The following is a 21,242-nucleotide window of genomic DNA, read 5'->3' on the forward strand; positions in this document are numbered from 1 at the left end:
AGTGAAAACCTCCCCATATTCATTATATTCACAGGCATCTTTTCCCATGTGAGATCTCAGCTGTTTGAAGGAGATGAAGAGGCTGTTAAATAATTTCACATATACATTAATTCATTTCTCTACACGACTCAGACTTTGATAATGCAGTGGACATCTCCTGTTAACATCTTCCCTGTTATTTACATATGCCGTGCATGTGATTTTCTACAACACAAAGAGATTTCCTTTTTCATATCATCTCAACTGCAGAACTACCTGATTTACTTGAAAGATTTCAATAGTTTCAAAGATTAGATGCATGAGCCGAGTTTATGTGGCTGTCCTTTTATAAGAAAGCAGATGATGGTTTTGAGCAACATCTTGATTTTCTCCCTAAATTCAAACCACCCAAAGCTTTCTGCTGAGACAGCATTTATGCCCAAGTGAAATCACAGTCCTGTGCTGTGTTCTAAAATTTGTTGGCTCACATGTTTTTACTGTTGAGGAAGGGTTCACCCCCCTGAAACTTACCGTTGACATGCAGTTAGACAGGTCCTTTTTGCAGATGTCTTCTTGTCTCTTAAGGCCACTTTTCCTGTCTAAAATAATGTAAACAAAATGAACTGCTAGTGTGCATGAGAGGAAGAAAATTGTTGAAAACATACAAAGCCTGTGTACATTCAAATACTGATCTTTACAGAGGAGAAAATGTGAGAAGAAAGAATATATAAGTGAGTTGAAGTGTATTTCAGGAAAGTGAAAATTATGAAGTGTTTTCAGGATTGAAATAAGATGTCTGCTGTGGACATTCCCCTGGTCCTTCTCTCCCCATAACAGGATCTTCCTGGTGCTGTGCACACAGAACCTGGAGCTCACCTGGATTCAGGCCCTGGAGAAATCCTCTGCCCTCCCTCCACAGCTCCACTCCTTGTTCCAACTGGGAAATCACATCTGATTTGCAGAGATGATATCCTGTTTGCGGGAGTAAAAGTTATATCTATTTTGGATTCTGTGCAGAGAAACATGAATAATCTTTAATTCTAAGACATAATACCAAGAAAGAACAAGGTGAATAGTGGAGGAGAGCCCAGGGAAGAGTACCTTGGACACTGAAAATACCAAAGTCCTTCCCCAGAGCAGAAAGAACATCCTGACACTATGCCAACACAGGTAGATTTTCTTATTGTTGATGTACAGGACCAAGGTCAAAGATAGAGTGAACAATCTTTAATGTTTTCAACAGAGAGAAGTTATATGTTCCTACAGCAGGGTGATATTAATTTTTTAAAATATTAAGTACACAGAAACTGCACCAGAACACTTAATTTCTCTTTGGAAATACATAATAGGTAAAATTTGCACAAATGGATATTTAATTACTGGTTGAGTATAGATAGCAGAGTAGTTATTTAGTAATATTTAGTGCTTTCATTCATATAAAATATTCATTGAATTCCCAGCACAGTCCTGGGCACGGGAGGTACAGAAGCAAGAAAGACATGAGAGAGGGGTCAGGAAAACTATATATTCTTTTGGGGTGACAAAATATGTGTAAGTAAGTAATTAAATACATAAATTGAATTCAAGTAGTTTTAAGAACCTTGAAAGAACTTGAATGAGGGATGGGAGGAGAGGGGGAATACGTGAAAGCTGGATACTTGCTGAATAAATAAATTAATTTTGACAGACTCACCAACAGAGACCAGATGACTGATGTTCTCCAGCATCACATCTCTGTACAGCTTTCTCTGGGATGTGTCCAGCAAGGCCCACTCTTCTTGGGTGAAATCTATAGCTATATCCTTGAAGGTCACTAATTCCTAAAACATCACAGACATTTTGATGTAGCCAGGCTCCTCCCTACCAAGAGTCATGGGAGTATACTGGATATGATGGTGCTGAGGATGGGTTGCTATATACACAGAAAGCTTAGATCCTGTCTGGGGTCCCAGTCAAATGTTTCTCTATGCTGCCTTGCCATGTGTCTTTCACACAGACTCACAGAAATAAACACACTTTGTAAATGTAACTTCATTATAAATGATTATTTTTTGAGCTGTGATAGAAATACCAAAGACACAGCACTGCCCAACTTCCTGCAGGACTGAATGGGGCTCCTACGCAGCTTGGATAAGCAAGTGTGGCTTTGCCCATCTCTACACAACACACACGTTCATGATAAGAATTAAGACATATAGTCCAGAAGCAAAACCCCAGGGGCCCTAAGTACATAAGGAATGTCTTAGCCTGCCCCTCCATTTCAATTTTCTTGGGCACCTCCGAGCATTGCTTATCACTATCCCTCCTATAACATCAGCCTCTCAAATGAACCTGATCTTTTCAGTCCTACAAAATATGCTACAGAACCCTAGGTTTTATTCCATTATAATCCTCTCAATGCACAGCTCATGTTAGGAAAATAATACTTACCAGACATTTCTTAGTTTCCAAATTTGAACAAAGTTTAATTATAAAGAGGTAAATTGCGTTGTTGGGAATAGGAGTGGTAAGGAGAATTTTTCTTTAAGTTAAAATTAAAATGCTCAAGCATATTGTATAAAAATTTCAGTAAGTTTAAAACTGGGAAAAATAAAGAAATTCTTCCTTACTGGTCTCTTGCTCCCTACCTCCAGTCTCAATGCTGCTCTGCAGCATCTGAAAACACTGGATGGACTGAACTCACTTGAAGGAAACTCTACCTCACTACAGGACTGTAAGCTTCTGCTTGTTCCCATTTCTATTACCTGTGCTCACCACAGGCCTAAGCCCACTGCAGACACTAACCTGGTTAATGAGTGAGTCACTTAGTTGGGGCCATGGAATGGATTAGAAGAAATAACTATTCTGCAAGGATACCCTTAAGGGGATGGGGGAATGGAACAGAGTAATACTGGATATCAGATTATTTCTCGATCAAACCCTGAACTCCCACAAGCCTCCCTGAGTATTGGTGAAGTGTGACTGACACTCATATTTCATGGGGACACAAAGAAGATCCAGGCCATGAAGATAAATCTGCTCCTGCTCTAGAAAAACGGTATCCATGAGAAAGAACAAGTCCTACTCACCTGTGCTTGCATTGTCCAGATCTCAGCTGCCCCTTTCTTCCTGTGTATTCTCACCAAGGGACAGTCCAATAACTAAGCAGACAAGGCTGAGGAAAGAGAAAGAACCCATTGAGACGCATCTTTTCCAATATTCCTAGATACGCCTATCTTGAATCTGCAAATCTTTATATGGTAGTGACTCCCTGCCGTAGTCCAACTCACATGTACTGGCAGAGTAAACAAGGACAAACGGGTAGGGGGGCTCCCCTCTCCCAGGATCAACAATAAGAAGTCTTTGGCTATTATGCTCATAAAGAAGATACTAATGTCCCTATTAAAGAGATAGCAAAAGCACAGAGGTGTCATTTAATTAGACCTGGTATTCAGAGTTCCTACTTATTTACATCCCTGGCACCAAAATCTTAGGAGAACCTGACTCCTATCACGTGGATATTCTTTTTTTTTTTTTTAAAGTTTTTTTTAATTTATTTGACAGATCACAAGTAGGCAGAGAGGCAGGCAGAGAGAGGAAGGGAAGCAGGCTCCCTGCTGAGCAGGGAGCCCGACGCGGGGCTCGATCCCAGGACCCTGGGACCATGACCCGAGCCAAAAGCAGAGGCTTTAACCCATGAGCCACCCAGGTGCCCCCACATGGATATTCTTCTAACAATAACTCAGGACACCATTTTGGAATTTCATATTTTATCACTCTTGGGTGAAGTCTGCTAGCATTGTTTCCCAACACCCATCTCAGTTCATGAATGCCCCATGCTCTCCCTCAAGCAACACCTGCCCTCAGTCACACTGGCTCCTCCACATGTGGCATTCAGGCAGTGTTACTGCCTCAACCCAACTGTATACCTCATGGCCAAGCAACTATGGAATCTCTTTAAAGTTAGATTGAACATTTTGAAGACCCAACCCTTGCTCAAATGTTCAGTGGCTTTCATCATGTAAGTCTAGTACATACAATCCCTTGCACAGTACATATGTTATAATGCTATACATTAAGGATTGCTAAATAACCCCCACAGAGTGGTCAGGCTCATGAAATATAGAGCAAAGAGGTTCAGTTTTTAAGGTAATTTATTGATTTCTTGGAGTATGGAGTTCTAGTTATTTTAAACAACAAAATTATATCTGCATTTCATATTTTAAGCATATAAAAGAATTTGTTATCTCAATAGCACTATCTCAAACAGTGTTTACAAATAAATATACTGTAACATACACTGATAATGTGTCCAGAACAAGATATGATTAAAACCCACTAATTTTGAGGACCTGGAAAGAGGAAAAAAACTACTAGTATTAACTGAGACTCTGTGAGTGGATTTACATACATGTGGACACACACACTGTACTTTATACTGAACAATAATCCTGCCTTTGTGGATTACTTACACATTTGAGTGATGTTAACTAGGTTCAGAAAACTATAGGAAAAAATTACACGGCTAAAAATTGACAGCTAGAATTTGAAATTAGCTCTGCCTGTCTCTAAGTGTCAAATAACTAATGAATTTCATCTTGAAGGACATTAGACACCAGAACCACTTTTACCTGCATATCTCCAGTCAGATCCATGACCAGAGACTCCTCCCTCAAAACCTCCTCCTTTCAGACTGTTCACACAATTTCTCCCCATGTTCAGGATCTCCAGCTACATAGGAACCTATAGTTCAGTGACCTCAATTTCCCAATTCAGCCCCCGCATCTAATTTCTATTGATCAGTATAACATACACTTAACTCATTCCAAAACATACACACCAAGACCAACAATTCTGATGTCCCTTAGTCCTATCATCTGCTAATCAAAACTCCAAAACTAGACGATGCCAATATCTCATTTTCCCATTGGCTGCATCTGTCACAGTTCAGAATGAAGTATTGAGCTGGTCTAATTACAGCACCACAAATCTCCCAAAAGCTTTTGCTAAATATCTGGCATCTCACTATGACTTAACAATCACTCTGCTATGCTTAATTAATATGTTAATATTCCCTGTGCCTAATTTTCTAATCTCACAGATTCTCACCTTTTCCCTTAGTTTTTTTAAAAAGATTTTATTTATTTTTTCCCTTAGTTTTCAAAAATAGTTTCACTTTTTACTGCAGAGATGGACCTGATGATTTAAAGAAATATTTCAGGTCACTAGCAAGAAAACTACAATTACTCCCGATTTCCAGTCCATCAGAGTATCTGCTCTTGTAAATACTCAAAAGTAATCTCTATTCCTAATTAAATCCTAAATTAAATTTGCTCTTGTAAACACTGAAAAGTAATCCCTATTCTTAATTAAATCCAACTTCTCCAATTGTGTCTGTTTCTTTCCTCCTCCCTCAAATGTTTGTTACTGATTATAAACCAAACTGCTTTTTACTAGTAACTCCTTCATCATTTCCCCCTTCACCTCCTTAAACTCATTTAGTCTCTCCATTCCTCTAAGAAAAACCTCCTCTAAGCCAATTTATATCTAGCTGTTGACATATGACCTTTTCCCTTCAAAATGAACCTGAAAAACAGTACATACCTAGTTTCTTCACATTCCCTCACTTTGACTTAGAAAAATCACTTATGATTTCCACGTTAATAAATCTTGTTAAGATCAGTTATTCCCCCATAATTAAATCCACTGAGAGTTTCTCAGCCTTTTACTTGGAACCAAAGCAGTACTGGCACATCATCTCCATTTGGGAACTCTCTTTCTTCTAGGCTTTTCTGACAGTTCAGGTTCCTAACGGCCTTTCAAACTCTCTAGGCACTCCTGAGTCCTCTGCAAGGTCCTCCTCAACTAAACAGTGTCTCAAGGTTCAATTGTACCCCCTTTCTCTCCTCTTATAATAAACTACCCTGGAAATCTCAGTACACTCCCTTGCTTCCATTTCTTCCACTGGTATCTCTAAATCATAAAAATACACCTGGATTACATTTCTATGTTGTAATCTCCACCTTTGTATATTATAGGCACATAAAAGGAAATAGATTTCAAAACCAAGTCATTAACTCTTCCACAATAAAAAGTTCTTCTCTTCTAGTCTTTGAAGTCAGATAATGGTTCCACCAGATATCCAAGGATTAATCATGGACACTACTTTTCACAACCACACAAATAAGCACTGCTGTTATCTCTCCACTGAGCACTATTATCTTTCACTTCCACCTTGGTGTCTACATATATATGGCACTTCATACTCATTAGGTGTCAGTCTGAGATTAAATGCCATTTTTTAGAGATCCCTCCTCTGAACTACTAAGTTTTTTCTTCTCATCTCACTATCTTGAGTAGAACCTTACTTTTTTCTTGAGATTACTCTTCTAATTTCACTAAGCATTTATATCTTTGCTCCTTTCTTTACTGACAAGACTAGTGGAGAAAGACCACCTGCAGGATCTTAAGGCAAGGTTCTCTCTCTGATTTATGAATTACGGATTAACAGAAATTCCACATCCCCATCACCTAATCTACCCTTAGATGTGGTATTACAAATGGCCCCCATCATATTAAACAGTCATTTTAATAGTTAAAGTTCACTGGCAAAATAAAGGAGGTTGGATCTGACTGGGGAAATTTGTTTTCAGCACTCCCTGGAACCTAAGTAGATGGAAAACCTGTGAAATTTTGTGGTTATTGAGTGTGCCATCACCACAGTTCTGAGATCAGAGGTTCATTTATTTTAAGAATAGACATATATTTGATTTTGGACTCACTTTAACACAGTTAATAACTTCATCAGATTTACAATGCAATAGACAGACCCTATTTACATTGGATTCAGTCAAGATAAACATATACTAATTTTTTTATTTAACTAAACAAAAAAATTTTCCCCTTTAATTAATTAAATAATTTAGAAACAACTATGAAAAACAAGAGTAATTCCCAAATCCTGTTGGGTGTTCTAAAAGCATTCAAAGGCTTCAATACTTTGTGGGTTTGGGCCTGTTCTGGAAAGCACTGCAGGGAATTTACAGCAAGTAAATTCAAGTGGGTTTAGCCTATAAGGCTGCAGTTTTTCAATGTGGCAATTCTACTTCTGAATAACGTATGCAAAGAAAACAGAAACACTAACTCAAGAAGATATATGCACACTCATGTTCACTACAGTGTTTTTTTTTTTTAAAGATTTTATTTATTCATTTGAGAGACACAAAGAGAGCACAAACAGGGGGAGAGGCAGAGGGAGAGGGAGAAGAAGAACCCCGCTGAGCTGGGAGCCCAAAATGGGGCTCAATCCCAGGATCTGGAGATTATGACCTGAGCCAAAGGTAGATGCTTAACCATCTGAGCCACCCCAGGCACCCCTATGGCATTATTTACACGAGCCAAACCATACAGGCAAACTTAATGTCCATTGACGGTTGCATGGATAAAGAAAATGTGGTATGTATGCACACAATGGAATACTAGTCAGCTATAAAAATAAGGAAATCTTGTCTTCTGTGATGATGCAGATGAACCTTATGGACGTTATACTAAGGGAAGGTAGTCAGACAAAAATACTCTATGACTTCACTTTTACATAGAAGCTAGAAACAAAACAAAACACATACCCATACATACAGAGAACAGACTGGTGGTTGCTAGGGAGGGGTAGGGGAGAGCAAATGGGTGAAGGTTACCAAAGGCACAAACTTCCATTTATAAAATAAATCAGGGGGATGAAATATACAGCATGGTGGCTATAGTTAACAATATTGTATCATATACTTGGAAGTTACTAAGAGTACATCTTAGAAGTTCTTAATAGTGCCTGGGTAGCTTGGTTGAGTGCCCAACTCTTAATTTTGGCTCAGGTCATGATCTCAGGTTGTGAGATTGAGCCCAGCATTGTCCTCTGCACTGGGAAGGTGGAGCCTGTTAAGATATTCTCGCTCCCTCTGTCCCTCTCCACTAAAAAGTTCTCATTATAGAAAAAATTTGTAACTATGTAATCATTTTGCAATACAGACAAATATTAAATTATGTTGTATACCTGGAATTAATATATTGTTACTCTACTAAATAAAAAATGTCTGAGAGGAAGGCAAAAAATGAGCTCTGGTTTTGGCTCAACTCAAACTACTTCTTTGTCTTTGGTTAAGCTCTTAAACTCAGAGTGAATCCTTATTTTCCGCTTACTAGTCAGAACAGGCTATTTTTGCAAGCCTGAGAAGTCCCCTTTTCATCTCAAAAGCTATTCTGCAGACCTTTCTTGGCTGTCACTGGCACCTGGGGGACAGTTCTTCCTCATTTTCTGGGCTCAGCCTATCCATTCACTGTTGTGAGAAGCCTATCATTCACTAATTCAGGAAGCTGCTTTTGACTAATACCTTCCTAGGAGCGCCAACCCACATGAGGTGAAACAAGGTAAGATACACTTTTGAAAGGAAAGCAAAAATTTCTGTCTTTATAGAACACCTTTGAGCTTTTAGCTGGTCTCTTGTTGCCTGATTTGAAGTTATTTAAAAAAAGAAAAACTGAGATAGAAATACACTGGTGACATGTCCGAAATTAAAATGGGGCTGGGTATGAAAGAAGAAACGTTTCTTTTCATACCTATGTATATCACAGGTCCGCGTGGGAGCAAGGTGTGGAGGAGCTGGAGGCTAAGGGTTTACATGGAAGCTGCCTGGCCCAAGGGGCGGAGGGTGTGACAAGGATCCCCATGGCTGGGGTGGGGTTCTGACTGCACCCCTCCAACTTCTAGGACTGATCCTCTCTGCCCACATCCTCCCTGGCTGCCCTCTGAGACACTCTCAGTGTCCAAATGGCAGGAGAGACCCCCCTCCCCACCATGCTCTCCCAGGTTTGCTCTCACCTGGCCAGCTCAGAGCCCACCTCTGCTACCCACCAGGTGACTCCCCCAGGTCATGAAGCCCCAGTTTCTCAACTGAAAAGTGGGGCCCACGTCAAGAAGCAGAACACACTGAGGGTTCCGTGATGTGTATGTTTTAATACAAAAGAAGAGAAAGCCAAATCATATTGCGTCTTTCCAAGGACATTCAGGTATGTCCTAAGGGCTATAAATCAAGAAATTTTTTTTAAAGATTTTATTTATTTATTTGACAGAGAGAGATCACAAGTAGGCAGGCAGAGAGAGAGGGGGAAGCAGGCTCCCTGCTGAGCAGACAGGCCGATGCGGGCTCGATCCCAGGACGCTGAGATCATGACCTGAGCCGAAGGCAGCGGCTTAACCCACTGAGCCACCCAGGCACCCATAAATCAATTTAAAAATATTAGGACCTCTTGGGCTCCTGGTGGCTCAGTTGGTTAAGTGTAGGACCCTTGGTTTCCGCCCAGCTGGTAATGTTGGGGTCGTGAGATCCGGCTCTGCGCTCAGCATGGGGTCTGCTTGTCCCTCTCCTTCCGCTCCCCCCCCAATAAAAATCTTAAAAATAATAAATCTTTTCAAAAAATTACTTAAAAAATTAGGACTTCTCAAGATAATTTAGGCACAATTAAGAAGTGATTTGAGCATAAGAATATGTTTTAACTGATTTTTTAAAAAGTAAAATTTAAAATTTAGACGTCTCAGGTATTTCTGCAGTAAAGTAGAATAAATGATTCTGAAGAAATGGGTTTTCTTTTTGAGCACAATCATTCCTTCTGCAATCTGCACTCTCCTTCCCGGTCTTTTCACGAACATTCTAGAAATTCGGAACTGTTCTAGATTGGAGAACCCCTGTCACCGGGCGGTCCTACACAAGTCCTCCTCTCAGGGACCTGACCTTTACAATCACCCACGGCTGTCACCGCGTCACGAGACGAACGTTCGTCCTGCGAATACTTTGGTCTGAAGAGCAGACGCGCTGAGGGGCATCATTTTAACAGATAGAGACACGACCACTGCCTTAAAAGCCCGGGAAGTGAACTTTAAGACATTCCGATTTGGATGTAGACGAAACCGGGCCGTGAGCTGTAATGCACCCACCTTCCTACTCCTCGGCGCGTCCCGGGCCGCTTTCCCTTTCAGGGACAAACCACCCACCGCCACGAAGACCAGCGGGCGCCGCAGCGGGGCGCGCACGGCTCCTTCCGCCCGGGGCCGGATGTGTCCTCCCGGGCCCTTCCCGCGCCCCGGCTTCGCCTCAGCACCCCGACATTTCAGTCCATCCCTGCCTCCCCGCCCACGCGGTTCTCTCACACCGAGGCTGCAATGGATCCCCACCCCCCAACAAAAAACACTCCCCAACCCGTGACCAGGACCACCGCAGGCCGCACCGTCGCCCCGAAGCCCCTCCGGGCGCGGGCGCGCGGGTAAAACACGTCCCGCTAAAACACCACACGGGAAAGGGTCAGGCGCTCGGGGCAGGGCGGACAACGAGCTCCTTCCTCACCGTTCGTGAAAAACCATCCCGCAGCGGCCGGGGGAAGCCCCCTCCCAGCAGTCCGGGCCGCGCGGGGCTGTCACTCACCGAAGACGCGGGCCCTCGTCGTCCGCACCGTCGCCGCCGCCGTCTGTCACGAGGGAACGTCGCTCCGGCTCGTGCACACGCGGCGTCAAGGGCAAGGGGCGAGATGCGCATGCGTTCCACGCGGGCCTAAGGCGCGGCGTCAGAAAAGACGGGTCGGCGCGCCCCCTGCCGGCGGCTAGGGTGCCTCGCAGGACCCTGACATGTGCCCTCACAGGTGGAGTGGGAGGCAAGAGCCAAGTGAGGAGATGGCTAGAGTGCCCACGTGTGATGGGTTACAGGTGGCAGTACTGGTATGAACTGTTAGGCTATGTTTCCCTTAATATGAGGACCATCCTTCCCAAAATGCATCTCTGTCTGTGTGTATTGATGAGCAGATGGGTAGACACTATGCACGTGTATGTACACAGGTTAGGATACACATAGATTTCTTCATGCTGTTAGCAGAAAGGTCAAGAAACAAGCCTCCCCTGCAGCAGTGAGTACATGCACATCTAGGGGGGTGTTTTGTCATGTTCATCAATAAAAAAGAAACCGTGTTCCCCCTAGACACACACAACACCCTCTCCATCCCTGACCTTTTCTCTCAACCTAGGCTGTTCAACCAGCACTGGGGGTCAACAGGAGCAGGAATCTGATTCCAGGGGATCGCTGTCAACTTTGTCATACTCCCTGAGGACTATGAACCGCATGGGATCCCCTCTCCCAAAGAAACCCAAACCAAAGTCCTAGATCTGGCATCCCAAACCTCCCTTCCTCTCTCTTCAGCCTCTTTACACCCTTGTGTATTTACAGAAGACATAAGAGAAGTTTTCTTTCCCTCATCCAGTGCATGGCCTTCTAAAAAAAAATGTACTCATTAACCAACTCTTTGGATGCAATGGGTTTAGGATGGTGGTGACTGCAAGTGCTAGAGGTAAGTGAGGGGAATATTATAGTCCAGTAGGGTAGATGTTTCAGCACGTGAGTATAATTTACAAGACCTTGTGTGAGCATTGCTCAGTGTTGAGAGGAACAGGAGAAAGGTTTAGAAGGAAAGAAGAATCATTTTATGTTTTTCTCAATTTTAAACCACATACAGTTATTAGAATTTTCACTTCTGAAAATTTCTAAAAAATATAACTGAAATTATCACTTGTCTCTATGCTTGTCTCTATGCTTGTCTCTAATCACATATATTACCTCTTAGTAATAAACCTTTAGTTCATACTCAATAACTGGAAGTAATGCATAGGGAGTAGTATTTGCTTAATTGCACTATACATAAAGGAAAAAGAGTATGGCAGAAAGGATATAAGTAGGTTCCCATGTAAATTTTTAGGAAAACTAGACAGATTCAAACCAGTCTTGAGATCGCCTTTATCCTTTCACATGGAGACAAAGATACAAGAGAAAATGATAACTGGTGTCCGAGGTCCTGGAGAATATTGAATAGGAGTCCTCACAACACAGGGATGGTCAGGCTAGGACTGTCCTTTAGTACAGCCATCTCAGAGGTCCCTGGCTTGTGCTGCTGAGCCATCTGACCTTATAGTTTGTTATGAGCACCTGAGTCCTATAGCATTAAGAGAGATGTCTATGAATCTTGTTCAGTTCTGAGCAATGCTGGCAATTCAAGGTTCTCTGACATTTTAATGATAATGTCTTATATTTAAAATGTCTTTGCTAGACAGGAAACACTCCCTACATCAAGGCCTTGGATCTTTTGACCTTCACAACACATTATTAAACTAGTTCATAGATGAGGAACCAGAAGTTCATCTAAGGAATAATTTAAACCAATGATTATGATTTAAAAGCACTACACCATGGTTATTATTTGTCTCATGACGAATCTGTAGAATTTCTTGAAACTAATGGGGAAGAGAGTTTTAGTTATGAATTTTCAAACAAATATTTTATAATCACTTGTCTGGAAAGTTCTAATCACCAGGTTACTGAAACACATCTAGGTTGTTTTATGCCATACTTCATGTGAAGTAATGCTTTATAATAACTTTATAATAACGTATTATAACTGCTTTATAATAACGTATTATGAAGTCAGAGTGTGTAGATCTCTGTAGATGTATCCAAAGGCAGATACCCATTCAGCACTGACAATGTACTGACCGGAATCTCCAAACACATATTGATCTTTCTACAACCCATCTCTCCTCTGCCCCCGTCCTCAGTGCTGTCATCTCGATGCTCCTTCCTCTGGATGCTCTGTCTAAACCAGGATATCCATGATGTTTCAGGACATTTAGTCTTTCCTATTTTGAAAAGACTGAGGATTCTGCATTCTTTCTCTGAACTTGTGAAAAGGCATCAGCATCTAGCAGTCTTCTCTGTTTTGGCCTCCCGGCTGCATTTCCTCCTGGTCTGCTGAAGGACCATCAATGTGTTCTCTGTTGATGGTGCTCTTACATGGGCTGACCTTCAGATCATCTCTTTATTCATCCTTGGCAAAGCCCACCCTGGACTTGGTGATAGCAAAGGTTAATTTGCAGAGAACTCTAAGTCTGTACACTCTTTTTCCTCCACAAACAGGTAATAAAATTTGCAAAAGATCCTTCCAGTTGGAGCAAGGAAAAGAGCTGTGGAGAGAAGGAACTGGATTTCTCCAAGGCCAGGTTCAGGTGAGCAGCCGAGTAGTACAAGGAGGTGCCTAGGCTGAGTGAGTATGTCCTTAGAAATAGCAACTGAAGATTTTGTCAGGTTAGTGATATTTTCTAAAATGTAAGTGAGGACATTGGGGCAAAATTCCTCGTATTGTTATCATACCTTGCGTAAATCAATCACAACTCATGGGTCCTCCTGCTACTTTCTCTCCCTTTAGGAAAAAGGGGATTTGTGTACTTACCACAGTTAAATGTTGATATAGTGATTCTTATCCTGATCCTCCTATTTAAAGATTTTCCAACTATTTTCTGACCCAATATCTTTCCACCATTTTGCATCTTTCATATTTCAACCCTGAGTTTTTTTCTAATTGACAAAGAATTTTAAACTGTTTCTACTATCTGGAGTATTTGCTCATTTGACACACTTTCCCAGCTAAGCACCAGTTTCTGAGACATACTCACATGGACCTAAGTCCTCTTCTATGCTTTCATTCCCCTAGTGCCATAATTTTTTTTAAGTTTTCCAAATTTTATTTACTTCTAATAAATGTTATAATGTAATATACATTATATCCTAATTCAGCTTGTAAGCTGATTTTGAAATTCAGTTTTCAGTTAGCTTGAATTATTAGTTGAAAATGAGCAGTTAGCAGTTATGTTTTGAAGATTTACTAACCCTCACCAATTTTATTTTTATTTTGAATGCTTTAGTTACCTTGGGCATATTTAACAATTCTTATAGAGGCTCTGGAAAATATAATAAGGCTCTTTCCCTCTGCTGCTGGCCTTGCTCACTTAACCTCACCTCAATCTTCTTGAGCTTGAGAAGTAGGACTTTCCATTTTACATACAAGAAAAGATGATACTTTAAAATAAAAGGCACCATTTAAAAAAATTATTTTTGTACCAAAAGAAATGGAACAGATTATCTTGCCTTTTCATGGAGGCGTGGGTAGCATCATAAGTTACCCATAATTATGATTTAAAACAATGCATTTGCATAAATATTTTATTGGCTGTCTTAATGCCCTTTGAATTTTAACTGACTACTAAAATCATACTTTGGAATATGACTTTAGGTGACACAAATGATAATTTTAAAAATATGTCTTAAGAAGGCTGAATGATATCACATTTAGTTCCAAACCATGCTGGCTAGGAAACAATCTTAGTGCTTCCACATATATATCTCTCTTGTTGAATAAGTAACCTGAATTTTCTAAATCTCAGTTTTTCACTGTAAAGTGAGGATGAAATTTATCTTGCAAGGTTTTTTGAAAGAATCAGATAAGATAATGAATGTAAATCATTATAATGCCTGAGCCATTACATATTAAAATGTTTTTCACCTTCTCTTCTGGCAGCTAAAATCTAAATAGCTATGTTTGTTATGCATCATATTGAATTAGTAATTAGAAATTAAACAAAAATATATGTATTGATTTCGACAAATCAAGTGTGTATATATATATATATATATATATATATAATATTTTTAATGTCCAGTTAGAAGCATATAGCACCATCATTAGTTTTTGATGTAGTGTTCAATGATTCATTAGTTGTGCATAACACCCAGTACTTATTATCACATGGGTCTTCCTTAATACCCATCCTCCAGTTACTTCATCCCCCCATCCCCCTCCCTTCTGTAACCTTCACTGTGTTCCCCGGAGTGCAGAGTCTCTCATGGTTTGTCTCCCCCTCTGATTTCTTCCTGCTCAGTATTCCTTCCCTTCCCCTGCAGTCCTCCACACTGTTCTTTATTTTCCACATCTGAGTGAAACCATATGACAATCGTTCCTCTCTGCTTGACTTATTTCACTCAGTATAATCCATTCCAGTTCCATCCGTAAAGTATATATCATCTTTTGCAAAAAGGAAAAAGCTAGCATCTTGATGTGAATATTCTAAAAATCAACAGATCTCACTCAGATGATGCCTTGTTGGCTGTGTAATTATACCTAGTCTACTCCTGGGGTTCACTCTTTTTTTTTTTAATTTAAATTCAATTAGCCAACATATATACATCATTAGTTTTAGATGTAGTGTTCAATAATTCATCAGTTGCATGTAACACCCAATGTTCAGCACATCACATGTTCTCTTTAATTCCCATCACCCATAATCCTAACCCAAACCCCACCCACTCTCCTCCAGTATCCCCCAATTTGTTTCCTATAGTTAAGAGTCTCTCATGGTTTTTCCTTCCCTAATGCCATTCTAACAATTTATATTTTTTCAATTATTTTAGCCATGGAAAGTCCCCATAAAATTAAGAAATAACATTAACACACATATCAGAAGAAGGGTATAGCCCTAACTGTGTCAGTGGTAAGTTTCATGGTATCAACCCTAGTCATCCAAACTAATGATCTAAATGCAATGAGATATGCTGATAGTTGAGTATAATTGCCTGAATGTAATTAAATTAGGATTAAGTTCTTTGTAGGCAAAAATTTTTGGTTAGTTTTAAATCAGTGAAGAAATTAACATGAGCTCAAATCAATAACCTGAGATCTAAAAAAGAGAGAGAGAGAGAGAGAGCAGGGAGTGGGGGAGAATCAGTTGCATAAACATGGCTTATCACCTAGTCTTTGAAACATACTAAAGTTTTCAAAATTAATCTGATAACTCTGAGGTTGGAATACTACAAAAGAGAAAATATTGATGCCTGTAGGATTAACAACATGTATATGCAACTATAGAATATTACTAACTTCTACTTTAGAATTTATATATACAGAAGTAAATGTATGGATATATGTGGGCAAACAATTAGCAACCTTTCATCTTCTTCCCCAAAGCATAAATCTCACGTTCCAGAAGATCCTATTGAAAGCACTGACTTAGGTGATGAGTTTACTCATAGATCTGCATGGACTCAACATTCCTTCTCAGGAAGAAACGTTATTTCAGCAAACAGTGTAGAAAAACAACTAGTGAACAATCATCCCTTATTCAGCATAACAAAATTCACAATAGGGGTAAATTACATAAATGTCATCTATGTGGAAAAGGCTTTAGTAATTCCTTTAGACTTGGATGACATAAGATGACTCACATTGGAAAGAAGACATTTGAATGTCATCTGTGTGGGAATGGCTTTCTGCATAGCTCTGCCCTTAGAAACCACAATCAAGCACACAATGGAGAGAAACCATATAAATGCCATCTGTGTGGGAAAGTCTTCAGTCAGAATTCTTACCTTAGACAATATGAGAAAAGTCATATAAGAAAGAAACTATATGAATGCCATCTATATAAGAAGACTTTCATTCACAGTTCCTACCTTAGAAAACATGAGAGAATTCATTCTGGAGAGAAATGCTATGGATGTCATCAATGTAAGAAAACTTTTAGTCAGAGCTCTGACCTTAGCCAACATAAGTTAACCCACACTAGAGAGAAACCACATGTATGCCTCTTATGTGAGAAAGCTGTTAGTTGATGTGTTGAACTTAGATGACATAACAAAAACATACAGGAGAGAAACCACATGTATGTCACCAGTGTGGGAAAGTCTTCAGTCAATATTTCTATCTTAGATGATATGAGAGAACACATGCCAGAGAGCAACCATGTGAATGTTGACTATGTGGGAAATTCTTCAGTCAATATTCTTCCCTTAGATGATATGAGGGAACCCAACATTGGAAAGGAAATCAAGAGTGCCTTCATAAGTATTCTGACCTGAGATGACACGGTATTACAGATGCAATGAATGTGGAAGAAATAGCAGTAAGAGCTTTAACATTCAAAGTCACCAAAGGATGCACATGTTGAAGAAACAGCCAGTAATCAGCATGGGAGACACTTCTGTCCTCATACTCCTCAGGCAAGATATTCATTTACATATGGAAGTGAATCCAATGTATGTCGTCTATTTGGCAAAGCTTTCGGTCATGGTCTAATCTCAGATGATGTGGCAGAACTCATATAAAAAATATAATAATATAGATGTTTTCAGCAGCAGCTATCAACTTAAAGACACTATAGCACTTGTGCAGAGGATAACTCTGTTCTTTATGAAAAATGTGGCATAAAATATAGGAGTATGAAATGATTTGGCAATATTAAATATACATTTTTTAAGAAGTTAAACTTACAATATTTCAACACTTGCAAATATTTGAACAATAAAACCTGTTGCTAAAGAAGCTAAATGTTGGTGTTCTAGTTTTCTCTATGTAGATTCAATTCTGTACTACTCAGCCTTGTACTACTGTTCTACTCAGCTCTGTACTACTCAGTGGGTTAGAAACTCAGCAAGACTCTGTGAGTCCCCCTTTCTCCAAGTCCCTTCCACACAGCTCAGCTCCACTCATTCCAACCTTCCACCAACACCGTCTGTCTCCCTTCATCCCGTGGTGGTGACACAACTGTGATCTTCAGCCCCATTTTGCAGGTTTCTCAGAGGTCATGACCCTGTGAGGCAAGGTCACAGAGGCACTATCACAAATATCTATTCTAAAATTTTCGGTCTCCCTTGAGCTTATGTCTCTGCTACTGGAAGCAATGTGGTGCTAGAGAGGGAGGCAGCTCTACCCTCCCGGCCCCCAGAAAGGTCCTTCGCTTTTGTCCCCAAACACCTGAATTGAGCTAAATAGGAGCAAGATTTAATTCTGTGATCACAATCTTTATTTTATTAAGGCAATTCCTGACTTAGGTATCCTTCAGTCACCTTAGAAACTTAATTGGTAAAAGTGCATCCTTCCTGCTTTCATTTTTTTCTAAGAGGGGGAGGGGCAGAGTGAGAGGGAGAGAATCTTAAGCAGGCTCCATGTCCAGCACGCAGCCTGATGTGGGGCTCAATCTCACAACCCTGAGATCATGACGTGAGCTGAAATCAAGAGTCGAACACCTAACCGAGTCATCCAGCCTCCCCTCCTAGTTTCAACTTTCAAGCATCATTGAAAGAGTTCTTTTAAAGCCACTTCCTTAGGACAGTGTCTTCAGTTTCTTACCCACCCCCACCCCACTGAATGAACGGTATTTTATTTCTTTGCATAATACATGTTTTTGTTGTTGAATACTAGATATTTTGAGCATCACAATGTGTTAATTTTGCAAACAACAGTCTTCTGCCTTTCCAGGGTTTTGTTTGCTTGTTTACAGCTTGTATGGATTGTGTTGTTTGTTTAGTGATTTTCTCAAGTTTTTGTTAAGGGCCTTTGTCATGAGTGCCCCTAAAGTCTCACTTCTTTTATTTTTTATTTTTTTTAAAAGATTTTATTTATTTATTTGACAGAGATCACAAATAGGCAGAGAGGCAGGCAGAGAGAGAGGAGGAAGCAGGCTCCCTGCTGAGCAGAGAGCCCGATGTGGGACTCGATCCCAGGACCCTGAGATCATGACCTGAGCTGAATGCAGCGGCTTAACCCACTGAGCCACCCAGGCGCCCAAGTCTCACTTCTTTTAGCCCAGTGGTCCCCTTGTGATTTGAGAGAGAGCTGCTGCAATGCCTGGACCTGGACCAGGAGGGGCTCTGCCCTTCACTGCAGACTGGCCCCTGCTGGCACTCTGCTCCGAGGCTTACCAGGAAATTAACTCCCACCTTCCCTTCACTTGCAGTCGCGCCAGTGCTGAAGGTGAACTCACATGATGCTCTCAGGTGTTTTCTAAGCACCCGTCCAGCTGTGGGCATCCGTCTGGCCTTGATGCTGCCCAGCGCGCAGCAGATTTTCAGTGCCCTTCGTCCCTCAGGTGTGTCCCAGCATCTTCCCTCCTAGGTTTTTCAGTCTGCCTGCTTGAGGTTGATCTTTGCCCAGACAGGTGCTGCTAGTATATTTCATTGAAATGCTCTTGAGAGTGCCTAAAAAGTTCTGAGCTCCTAAAAAGTTCTGAGGCAGTTGAAACAAAGGAAAGTCCCTGAGCCTGTCCCTCTTGGAGTCCCCAAAGAGGTTAGAACACACAACCACAATTCTTTGAAAACAATCAGTCTTGCTGGCATGAGAACACTGTCTGTCATATTCCTAACCCATTGTATGAGGCCAGCAGTACCCTGATACCAAAGCCTAACAAAGATTCTACAAGAAAATAAAAGAAGGTGTACACCAATATGCTTCATAAATATTGAAAGAAAAATCTTCAACAAAGTACTAGCACAATTATTCAACAGCATTATTGACCAAGCAGGATTCTATTACTGGAATGTAAGCGTTGTTCAATGTAGACAAAACAATTAATGTAATATAGAACATTAATAAAATATAAATAAATGAAGGTGGCGCCTGGGTGGCTCAGTGGGTTGGGCCTCTGCTTTTGGGTCAGGTCATGATCTCAGGGTCCTGGGATCGAGCCCCACATCTGGCTCTCTGCTCAGCGGGGAGCCTGCTTCCCTCTCCCTCTCTCTGCCTGCCTCTCTGCCTACTTGTGATCTCTCTCTGTCAAATAAACAAATAAAATCTTTAAAAGAAATGAACGAAGACCTCAACTAATGCAGAAAAAGCATCTATAAGATTCAATACCTTTCTTAACAAAGCCCTTCAAAAAATCACTAATGAAAGGAAACTTCATCAGCATAATAACCATATGGGGAAATCTGCAACTAACTTCAGACTCAATCTTGAGAGACTGAAAGCAAAGGTATTAATGTTTCACATAGTAGTGGAACATTTAGCCTGAGCAATTAATCAAGAAAAGGCATCCAAATCGAAAAAGAATAAATAAAGTTATCTTTCTGCACAAATTACTTAACCATATATATAGAAAACTCTAAAGGATACACAGGCACTGCTAGAGCTAACAAATACTTTCAAATTGCAAGATACAATATTGACACCTGAAAACCAGTAGCATTTCTATACAAAAAGAATAAACAACTAGAAACATAAATCAAGTAAACAGTTCAATCCCTAGAGACAATGTTCAGTTGTAAAGGACATAAAAGGAGAACACTGATATACAGTGTCAGGTCAATTCATCTCCAAAATGATTGGCCATAGGCATTAAAGGGGACTATTTAAGGAAGCGTTGGGCCTCAATAATCTTTTTCTTTTTCTTTTTGATACAAGACTCAGCTGAAAATTCTGTGGGAAATGAAATAATATGTAATAGGATCATGAACTGCATTTTTATTAATGAACATCAGCCTAAATTTGACCAAATAAAATATAATTATCTGCTGCTAAAATAAAGGCTACAAAATAGAAAAGTATCAAATAAAAACCTCACTCATAATGGGGACTGACAAAGGATAAACCATGAGAAATATTTGCTACACTTATGGAAATTAAAGAGAATAGGAAAATAAATGGTTTATTTACCTTCCTTTTGGAAAGTCATGGTGTTTTGGGCTGGGTGTCAGAGGGGCGGGTCTGAGGCACACCTTGGAGACAGGCATGATCACCATCAGGTTCATCAGCCCCCTGCCAGGCTTCTGCCACTCCTGATGCCCTCCAAACCCTGGGCTCCAACAAGGATTTAGGACATCTCTTCCAGCTGGCATGGGTATGTTGGAACAGTCATTGGAGCCTAAATAAATTCACCAGCCAATTGCGGACATCTGCAGATGGGACAATGGGCTGGAGGAGGGAAGGCTCTGCATGGGCTGGCTCTCAGCCGCCTGAAGGCCAGGGCCAAAGGAGAAAGAATGCTCAGTGAAGTCACATGAGTGAGTGTTGTGCAACACGATCACTCCATTGTGACATAGTAGAGCCTTGGCCTAAGACTGGCTGGTGGGGCAGGCATGAACACCCGTTCCAGGGCATGAGGCTGGACTGAGCCTCCCCGGTTCCCACGCTCTGGCTCTTCTGCTGCCTTCCTTCCAGATGCCCTTGTGTCAACCCTTCTGATGAGACCGCCCCAACCTGGGCTCCTCCTCTTCTAGGTCTCAGGCACAGGCTCATGTCCTGACCTTCCAATCGCATCTTCCTTCTCCACGCTAAGGCAGGCAAAGGAGTGAAACACTAACTGAACCTTCTGGGTTTGGGAAGGGGATGCCCCAAAACAGGTGCTCAGGAGGAAGTGAGAATAGGAACGCATCAGGAGCAGTATCATGAGGCCAGTGACAATAAAACATATTATGGGGAATCCCAGAGAGCCTTGGGATCTCTGGCTGACCAAGGGACTAGAGTGCAGTGTGAAAGCGACGTGCCCCAGAGCAGCAGAATTCAAAGACAAAACCTTGAAAAACCATTTCTCAAAAATTTTACAGTGTCGAAAAAGATGCAGAATTTTTGCAATCCTAAATGGGAACAAGGTGCATTGG

At 40.9% G+C, this 21,242-nt stretch overlaps 1 protein-coding gene across 7 annotated transcripts in view; it reads right to left on the minus strand.

The window, feature by feature from the left end:
* Positions 1-20,597, minus strand: part of LOC116581749 (zinc finger protein 705A-like) — a 37,500-nt gene extending 16,903 nt beyond the window's left edge. For 2 of the 7 annotated variants that reach the window (XM_032328971.1, XM_032328966.1), the window contains exons 1-6: positions 20,299-20,597; positions 10,428-10,553; positions 3,048-3,133; positions 1,673-1,799; positions 856-951; positions 511-578 (exon numbers count right to left, since the gene is read on the minus strand). In XM_032328971.1, coding sequence (XP_032184862.1) covers positions 511-578; positions 856-951; positions 1,673-1,799; positions 3,048-3,059 — 303 coding nt within the window. In that variant the 5' untranslated portion in view covers positions 3,060-3,133; positions 10,428-10,553; positions 20,299-20,597. The other 5 variants (XM_032328969.1, XM_032328967.1, XM_032328970.1 and 2 more) reach the window with 5 other exon arrangements.
* Positions 20,598-21,242: the final 645 nt, after the last annotated feature.

This window comes from Mustela erminea, chromosome 21, assembly GCF_009829155.1.
Source record: "Mustela erminea isolate mMusErm1 chromosome 21, mMusErm1.Pri, whole genome shotgun sequence".
In the NCBI taxonomy this organism is placed as follows: domain Eukaryota; kingdom Metazoa; phylum Chordata; class Mammalia; order Carnivora; family Mustelidae; genus Mustela; species Mustela erminea.